This window comes from Vipera ursinii (assembly GCF_947247035.1).
Source record: "Vipera ursinii genome assembly, chromosome: 16".
Taxonomy (NCBI): Eukaryota; Metazoa; Chordata; class Lepidosauria; order Squamata; family Viperidae; genus Vipera; species Vipera ursinii.
In genome coordinates, this window is record NC_139529.1 from 1,002,425 (window position 1) to 1,012,027 (window position 9,603).

Consider the following 9,603-nt stretch of genomic DNA (forward strand, 5'->3'; position numbering starts at 1 on the left):
CATAGATGATAGAGGGATCTGAAGAATCCCCTCACAGATCGATATTTTTAAAGTGTCCCCGAGCAAACTCCACCCCTCAGTTCATTCGGTCAGTTCCGGATCAGCCGAGTTCCAGGTGTCAAGCCCCTCGTGGGAAAAGGAGAAACATCAGTCCATTCGTAGCAGAATCAATCCCTCCCCTTCACATTCCATCCGGAGAAACAAACCAGATTCCCCCACCCCCTTTCTTAGCTGCCCGTAAGATGAGAGGGAGAATGCCTCTCATCGATCTTATTGATGGGTAACAGGCAGGCTAGATAAACAAAAAGTTACATCTAAGGAAAGGAAGTGGAAGAAATAAACCCCCATGTTTATTCCTCCTTGGGAATGGCAGAATCCAAAGGGGGGGGGGTGGTGTGAGATTTGGGTTTGCACAGAAAAGAGAGTTAGAAATGAAATATAAATGGATTCTGACAACCTGCGGTGGCGGGGGGTATCTTTCCCTCTACTTTCTACTTCTTGTACCCTGCTCACCCTGGAGTGGTTAGGGCACATATGCCAAGGTCGCGTGGCATCTTTAGGATCATTTATGAGTAGTTTGCTTCTTTGGGGGAAGGTCTTCAGCAGCTGTCCATGCCGTCCTGCTGAGCATCAGCAATAGGCTGGGGGGGGACGCTCAGGATTGTGCCCCTAGCGTAACTTGGACCCTGCTGGATTCTCCGGGGCCTTCCTTGTGATGAAGGGGGTGCCCATTCTTGAGCAGAAAAGGACTTTGCACAACACCCCCCCTTTGCCTCTTGCCAGGCCGCCATGACTCCTCTGGGATCCGACTCCATTACACGGCCTCCCTCCGACAGTATGATGCGGGAATCATGGAGCTGGGCCTGGTGTACACGCCGGTGATGGCGATTCCCCCCAGCGAAAGCCATTTCTCCCTCACCGGCTACTGCTCGGACAAGTGCACCCAGCTGGTGAGGCCTCTGCCACTCTTAGGCTGCTTTCCTCACCTAGAGATCCCTTCTCTTCTCTTTTAAAGTGGAAAAGCTACTGGGGGGGGATTGGGGGGGGAGACGTGGCCTGCAGCTCTTCTCCACCTCCCTCCCTCCTTCCTTCCTTCCTTCCTTCCTTCCTTCCTTCCTTCCTTGGCCTGCCAGTTCTGGCATCATCAGCGTCCCCACCTTCAGTGTCCCTTTCTCAGAGGGTCCCAGGGTTGGCTTCCTGCCCATTCCCCCACCCCCACCCCGGGCAGTGTCTCACTTCCTCCTCCTCTCCGCAGGCTTTGCCACCTGCTGGGATTCACATCTTTGCTTCTCAGCTCCACACCCACCTGGCCGGGAGGAGCGTGGTGACCGTGCTGTCCCGCGAAGGGAGGGACTGGGAAATTGTCAGCAGGGACAGGCACTACAGCCCCCACTTCCAGGTAAAGGGGGGGCACCAAGAAAGCATCGTGGCCTTCCCTCTCAGTGGAGGCAGAAGAGAAACTCACTCCCCTCCTGAAAGTAGCAGTGGGAAGGCCAGCCACCCCCCAAAAAGCAGCCATTCTGCTGGACAAATGCCCCTCCCTCCATCCTGGGGCTCTGAGCACGACAGGCAGCCAGAGAGCCCCCCAGGGAGTCGTCCCTCTTTCCTCGGGGCGAGGACATGGTCGGAGGACGGTTGCGGCTTTTCTGAAGCGCTTCCTCTTTCTTTCCTCCCTCAGCGGGAGGAAGCCCGTCCCTCATCCTTCCAAACAGCTTCTGAGCCGAGAAGGAAGAAAGAGACGCAGGAGGGACCGAGGAGGGCCTGGGGGGCAAAGGCAGCAGGCTGAGCAGCCAAAGGAGGGCTGCAGAAAGAAATGTAGATTGCCTCAGGACAGCCACGGGGAAGCCCCCTCCCCACTGATATTTGTTATAAATTGAAATTGTAAAGGAACATCAAAAGCTGAAGGCCATTTTTGAAGCTGCTTTGCAAGCAGTTCCTGATAAGTGGGAGCCCCCTCTTGTGCCAGGACCTCCATGCTGGCCGTACCGATGCCAAAATCCCATGACCCGCTGCAAGGTCCTTCAGAGGCGAGCAGATCTGCCACCCCCCCCCCCATGCTAGGTCGGGGTCTTTCTCCAAAGCGAAGCCTTCTCCATTGCTCTGGGCTTGGGGCAGGAGGTTGGCCTGATGCCTCAGGAGCAGACGCTTTGGGCTGAGGCTGGAGCTGCGTTGGGGGGCTGTGAGGGTCTTGCTGCCTCCCAGCCAGAAGCATTTTTCCATGGGGGGAGACAGTACTGTGGAATGGCGCCCCCCCCACCTCCAGTGTGATCTGGCCTGGTGTAGTGTATGTTCTTAAAGCATACACGGAAATGTCAGCACAGCAGGGGGCTGGACAGCTCCAGGCTATAACCGCTTTTGGCGGGAAAGCCTGAATAGAGCGAGTCGTTGACAGCCCCAGGGCATGGTCAGCTCTGGCGGGAAGCCAGGGTTTAAATCCATTGGCCACCTGCACTGGCGGGAAGCCCAGGTTTGAATCTATTGACTGCGATTCACCTGGGCAGGTATAAAGAGACGCCAGGTAACCCCTTAGCTTCAGCTTCATTCCTGATCAAATAAAGAAGTACTACCCAGCTCAAGTGTCCGTCTCTCTGTGCGACCGCGCGACATTGCACCTCCAGTGAAAGAAAGAGAGGAAGCATTGGGGGGTCCAATGTCCTGTATCAGGAGAACAGCTTGTTTGATTGGTGCTTGTCAACTGTTGAGCATCTTTCAGGATTGTGACGGGATACCAATCTGATTAATGCATCGAGAACTAACAACTAACTACATTTGAAGGCAACAGCGTCTTATCTCCTGTTCTCCCCGCTGCCCCTTCTTTGCCGATGCCCCCCACCAACCTTTCCTCCCCCCCTTTCTTCAGGAGATCCGCATGCTGAAGAAGGTGGTCTCTGTCTACCCGGTAAGCAAGTGCTTCTCCGCTTTGGAAAAGGACCCTCGGAATTGCCCTTCTTTCCCGGAGAAAAAGTAGCCTAACTGGAAAGCAAAATGGCTCCTTTTCAGAGCTCCCTTCTTATGCTGACGTGAAGCTGAGCCGTCCCTGGGCAGGAGGGCTCCCTCCGCCTGGATAATGGGCAGGGGCCTGGATGTGGGGAGGGAGGCGCTGGGTGGCAGCGGGGGATGCCAGGCCAGCCGACAGGAGTGGGGCTATCTGGGTCCGGAGGCTCTCCCGGGGCTCCTTTGCCCAGAGTTTGCATTCTCGGGGTTCTCCCCAGGGCTCTCTCGGTCTTCAAGGCCCGTGGCCCTCTCCTCCGGCCCTGGGCTGGTGCAGAGGAGTGCAGTTGCGAGGAAGGGGGGCATTGGCCAGAGCAGCTCTAGGTGCCCTCTCTTCCTCCCAGCCCTCCTAACGCCTGCATTGGGCCCTGTTGAGGTGAGGTGAGTGCGCCAAGCGCAGGGCCTGGGCTCTTGCAGGCTGGCCCTTCCTCTATGCTCTGAGCTCCAGCAGCCAATATACAGAGCTTCTGCACAGGGAACCCCTGGAGAAGACCCACAAGGGTGGCGCCATTAGCAACAACAACAACAACATTAGCAACAACAACAACACACATCTGCTAGTGCAGAAGGGAGGCCCTGCTTTCCTGTATCTGAGCCTGCCTGCCTGCTTGCTGTCACAGGGCGATGTGCTGAGGACCACCTGCATGTACAACACTGAAGACAGGAATGAGACGACAGTGGTGAGTTGGGCTGGAGGCTGGAGGATTCTCAAATGCTTATTTGCCCTGGAAGGTAATTTTCCGATCAGAGGCTATGGAACTCCCTTCCAGCAATCAGCTTTCATGAATTTTGTGCTGGGCTACTTCTGAAATGCTGTCCCGAGACTAAAGTCAGAAACCAGCGACTGAGAGAAGCCTTTATGTTCATCTGCAGGAGCTCAGAAGGATGGTCATCTGGTCCACTAGAGGCCCCCCCACTCCCCAGCTGACCTTCCTGTTAGCCTCCAGAGCCCTTAAAAGCGTTATTCCAAGTCACGACTCCAGAATGATCATTACAGAGGGTCCTAGCTTAATGGCCACTCGCTCAGCAACCGTTCAGCCTGACAATAGTGGAAGTTAAAACCAGCCCTTGTGCCATGGCAGATTCCCCCACGGTCACTTGATTGCGACCCAGCTCACAGTTAGGACATTCTGAGTGATTGTAATCTTCCCTGCTGGATTCCACCTGGCAAAGTCAATGGAAAAGCTGGCAGTGTGTCACTAGTCGTGGTTACACAACGTCCCTGCTTAATAACTCGTGCAGTTCTCGCTTGATGACAGTCACAGGGTTTTCAACTTATGATTGCATCACTTAGTGACAGTTTCCAGTCCCACTTAGCATTATTAAGCAAGGATTGCTTATATTCCTTTCCTTCCTCTCTCCTCTTCTCTATGCCTTTGGGCTTTCTGCTCCTCTCACGATCCTTATCTGGACATCCATGAATTAATTTGAGTCCTTCTGGTATTCAGGCGGCCCCTGGGCTCTCTTTCTCAGCAGGGTGATGTTGGAACAGATGATCCCCAGAATCCTTTCCAACCCTTACATTTTATGCTTTGTAAAATAAGGTGCCCAGAACTGGACTTATGCAGGCATAAAGCAGAATTCAGGAATAGTACCTCAAATTGCATTGGCTCTTTGGTAGCCCCCTCACGGTGTTAGCTCATATTAGAATGTTGTTAGATTGAAGCAGCATAGGAAACACTCCCTTTGCATTAGCTCCACAACACCACATAGGAAATACCATACCCCCAGCCGGTCCAAGGAAGCCTCCTGACAAGCCAAGGCTGAAGAGGGCCTGGAAAAGAGTCCCTGAGGGTCTCCTCTGCACCCAGCCACCCTCGGCTCCTTTCTTACCCTCTTGTCAGGCGCAGCAGAGCAGATAAAGGAGTTCTGGGGGTCAGCAGCCAGATCAACGCCTGATGTGCCCCTGGAGTTTGCAGGAGTATAAGGACCTGCCTCAATTAAGCCTCCTAAGAAAGCAGAACTCTTCAAATGAGCATCATTTCGAAAGGAACTTTTATTGGAAGGTGTTGACAGCAGTAGTAGAAGGCAGGATCTGAGGGTTTCCCATGCAAATCAATAGTCAAAAGTGTCAATGGAAACCCCACCCAATTGTCCATCTGGATGGCTCAAATATGCCAATCCACAGGTGTGAAAATTTGGGGGGAACGGAGCAATAAGGCACTGTTTCCAAGGCTGTTAGGTTTCCGCACCTCTTCTTCCACGCCCAGAGACAAGGTAGATGGCCGGAGGCACATTCCATTCTCACCCGAGGAAGAAACATCAAAGAGAATAGAGCAAGGAAACAAGCAACCCCAAGCTGTAGCAACCCCAAGCTCCCCTTCCCCCAGAAGAATGGCAGAACCCCCCCCCCCCAAAAAAAACCAGAAATCCCCATGCCCATAGAGAGACAGGAGGCAGTTTTGATGCTGGCAGGGGAGTCCTTTTGTCCAAGATCCCTCAGACACAGCCACCTCTGTGTCTGCTGCCATCTGCCAAACTTGGGTGCTTTTCTGGGAACGGATGGAAGGAGCCTGGCAGCTTAGAGTCAAGGGGAAGGCAGCACTGCCAGAGATTGGGAATGGGCTTCCATTCCCCAGTTGGCCAATGCTTTCCCCCATTGCTGGCCAAACTAGGAAAATAAATCACTCTGCAAGCAGGGAATTTGCATCAGCCAATCACAGTCCAGCATTGATTTGCACCCATAGTCCCAGCTGTGGGCTGAAAGATGGAGCAGGCAAAATGGAGGCAAAGGGGATGAATGGGGGGGACCTTGGGGGGGACTTTCTGTGTGTGGGGGAAATGCTGAGGAGCTTCACTTCCCTTTTATGAAGGGAGGATTTGGAATCATGGAAGAGATGTGTGTGAACTACGTCCATTACTACCCCCAGACAGAGCTGGAGCTGTGCAAAAGTGCTATTGACCCAGGATACCTGCACCGCTATTTTCAGCTTCTGGACAGGTAACGTGATGCAGGGACTGACAGCGGCTTCCTTGTTGCCCCTAAATCCACTTCAGGGGCAGCAGCAGCAGCACTCGGACATCCCAGGCAGGGGATAATAATGCTTTTAAGATGCTGCTGCCACTGCGGCTTTTGCCAAGGAAAGAACTTCTGTTGGGGGTTCCTAAGGATGTCTCTGGCCGCAGACCGAGGAGGGAGTGAGGGCTGCCTCGAGGAGCAGCTGGTCTGGAACGGGGCTAGAAGTGGGGGGGCTGCATACAGGCTGGGGACCGTCCTCGTCCCTCTGGCAGCTGGTTTGGCCGGTTCTCTCCTGCTGGAGGTGGCCATGGCTGCAGAGAGGCTCACTGGGAAATTCTGAGCCCCGTTGGGGCAGAGACTGTTGGATCTCGGCATTATGAGACCCTCTTTGTGATCTATAATCATACAAATATGAATACCATTAAAAGCAGGGCTGGTTACAAACTAGTAGATGCTGTCCTGACAACGGAGGAGCCGGGCAGGGCAAAGGGTGGCAGGTCTTCTGCTTGGTCCCCAACCTGTGTGGCTCCCTTCTCGAGCACCAGAGGACGGACGATGCGTGATTGCTTGTCTGGAGAACCCAGGAGAGGGTGGCCTCTTTTGCAGCCCACCTTCCTCTGCCCCTCTGGCTCTGCCAGACACGGGCCTGGGGGGGGGGGAGGAAGGAGTCCCAGTGCTTCCAGCTGTGGCCCAGTGGTGCCGGGGGAAAATCTGCACAATGATTGCACTGGAAATGACAGCCAGAGGAGGATTACTTGAAAACTCCCTGTAGACGAATGAGGATGCCACGTAACTCTGGGATTAGTTTACTCTGCCTTTAATTAAGGATGTACCTCTTCCTCCCCCTCATCTTCTTTGCATGTTACAGGGAATTTCATAAATGGGTCCTTTGAAAGATGGTTCCTTATCTCTCCCATACCCTTGAGAAACACAAGACCAAAACACACTAAAAACTGCAGAGCCTTTTAAAGAGGCTCCTGTATTCTTTGCTCTTGCAGTTGGAAACCTCTGCCCTCCCCCCACTCCATTTCCCCGTTCCTGATGCACAGCATTTCTCTTCTGGTAGATTCAATGATGAAGACATCTGCACATGCCCAGAGGCCTCAGTCACAAGGCAGTTCTCTTCTGTCTCTTGGAACTCCTTCAGCAGACAGGTCCTGAGAGCCCTTTACGACTCTGCTCCAATTTCCATGCACTGCAATAAATCCTCGGCTACCCGGTTTCCGGTAGGAAGACCCTCTGGGGAAACTTGGGACATCCTTGGGCGAGCTTGGCTGGTGCTGGAGGGCTCTGCTAATCACTTGGTCTGGGCTGAATCTGGCCTCTCATGGACTCTTTTGATTGGGATGGGGCTGGTACCATATGGGCTCTTGACTGCCCACAAACTGGGTGTCTCTCAAGCTTGTGAGAGGTGGAGGCTGCTCAGGGCTGAAAGGAGAATTTTCAGAAGATTGAAATGAGACTCCTTTAAATCTGGAATTTTTAGAATTCTTGTCACTCCGAGCAAAAGAAATTGTGTTCCTGTCTGTGTGAGAGACAGTTTCCACTGGAAACTTGTGAGAATCCTAGACCAAGCTAAGACCAAACCCACTAGGGCCTCTCTAGAAACTTGGCATTCAGACAAATCAGCCATATAGACCACCATATTTACAAGCCATTCAAAAGAGACAATGAAAAAGCTAAGAGGGAAACAAAAAGATCAGAACAAGTTGTCTCCAGCAGCCTCTACCCAGATAAGCAGGGATTGGCACCAAACAATCAGGCAAAAAACAATGCCCTAACCCAGAGATTTTCAAACTTTTCATCGTACCATCTTTAGGATATGGCAACATCCGAGTACCACCAGTCACCTAGCAAGGTGTAAAAAACTTGATGACACCCCCCCAAAAAAGGAAAAATGTGATGAAGTACAGGTAGTCCTTGACTTACAACAGTTCACTTAGTGACTGTTCGAAGTTACAATGGCACTGAAAAAAGTGGCCCCCAAGCCACAGCCGAGCAAGACACCTGCCCACCCTCCTGTCCGAGGTTTTCATTGTTGTGAGCATTTTTGTTGAGGATTGGCAGTGGGCGTGGGGTGGGGGGGATGTTTGGTTTTTATTCCCCCCATCTGCTGGGTGGTTGCAGCAGGTTTTGGTCACTCCACATTTATTTATTTATTTTTTATTTATTTATTTTTTTATTCCATTTATATCCCGCCCTTCTCCGAAGACTCAGGGCGGCTTACAAGCTTAGCAGTAGCCTTCATTCTATGTATATGCCTGCTTTCGCCCCCCCCCCCAAGCGGCATTATTACAAAGTCAGCTTAATTGCCCCCAACAATCTGGTGACCCTGGGACACTGTGACCGTCATAAATATGAATCAGTTGCCAAGCATCTGAATGTAAATCACAAGGCCCTGGAGATGCTGCAACATTCCAGCTGATCGGCGCTTCTTCTGAGCTCAGCAGAAGCGCCAGGATCAGTGCTGCTGATTGGTGCTTCTTCAGGGTTCAGCAGAAGCACCAGGTTCAGTGCCAAGCACCAGCTGGAGCCTGGCGCTGATCCTGGCACTTCCACTGAGCCCTGACAGCCCCGAAGAAGCGCTGATCAGCTGGATAGCAGCACTGATCCTGGTGCTTCCGCTGAGCCCTGACAGCCCCGAAGAAGCGCTGATCAGCTGGATAGCAGCACTGATCCTGGTGCTTCCGCTGAGCCCTGACAGCCCTGTAGCTCCAGCCGTCTCTCACTGAGGCTTGTGTGGTGCTGCCACTGGTTCAGCTCATTCCCCTACCCCCGCTACCACTTTTCTAGGATGGTCGCGTACCACAGGTGGTGGTACCCGTACCACTGGTTGAAAAGCCCTGCCCTAACCAAGGAACTACCAAAGAGACAATCACACCCCTACCATTGACAAGCCACATGACTGTACTAGTAGTCTAATGAAGAAAAAAACTTTCCAAGTAAGGTGGGCCATATTGCCAGGCTGGTCTTACAGTCTGCCCTTCCAGACCCTTATAATCTCTTTTTTCTCTCTAGGGTGAATGGGAAAAGCAGCCTTTACCAAAAATCACCCAAGTATTGCCCACGGCAGCTCCTGCTCACTGCGAAGACCGTCAGCCCCTGGCCCCGATCCAAGTCAAGTTAGCAAAGGCTCAGTGAGATGGAGCCTTGGGCCTCTTTCATCCATCCCTAGCTCTACTCTGCTGGTACTCCAGACCTTGAAGGCTTTGCTTGGGGAGGAGAGGAAGTGCCAGCGTCTCTGCTCTCTGAGGAAGGGCTCTGATCTGCAGTCAGCTGGATTTTGCCTGGAGGCTGCTGCTGCTGCTGCTGCTGGAAATCCTTTGGGAGGCCTGCAGCACCTTAGATGGAGTGGGAAGATGCTGCAGATGGGCACACGGCATCTTTCCCTCCAAGCCCAGGAACGATATTCTCAGGCATTCCCATCTGTGGCTCTGTGATGGAGTATGTTCTTCCCCCCCCCACCCCCCATTCCTGCTTGCTGAAATTCCTTCACGCCCCTGCGGGTGCCTTGCCCAGGCTGTCTTCTCCTTCCCTGTTCCTCTGACACTTTGCTTTCCCCTCACAATGGACTCTAGAAGCACATCCCAATAAAGGTAGTGATAAAAGGGCCTTCGACTGTTAACTGTCCATTGTTTTAATAATCTGGATAA

General features: G+C 52.8%; 1 protein-coding gene across 1 annotated transcript in view; it reads left to right on the forward strand.

Moving 5' to 3' along the window:
- Positions 1–9,390, forward strand: part of DBH (dopamine beta-hydroxylase) — a gene marked incomplete at its 3' end in the record, with an annotated part of 32,017 nt that extends 22,627 nt beyond the window's left edge. The window contains exons 6-13 of the mRNA XM_083374858.1: positions 784–950; positions 1,256–1,399; positions 2,861–2,899; positions 3,612–3,671; positions 5,805–5,932; positions 7,017–7,176; positions 8,969–9,072; positions 9,126–9,390. Coding sequence (XP_083230984.1) covers positions 784–950; positions 1,256–1,399; positions 2,861–2,899; positions 3,612–3,671; positions 5,805–5,932; positions 7,017–7,176; positions 8,969–9,072; positions 9,126–9,390 — 1,067 coding nt within the window. The remainder of the gene's footprint in view (positions 1–783; positions 951–1,255; positions 1,400–2,860; positions 2,900–3,611; positions 3,672–5,804; positions 5,933–7,016; positions 7,177–8,968; positions 9,073–9,125) is intronic.
- Positions 9,391–9,603: the final 213 nt, after the last annotated feature.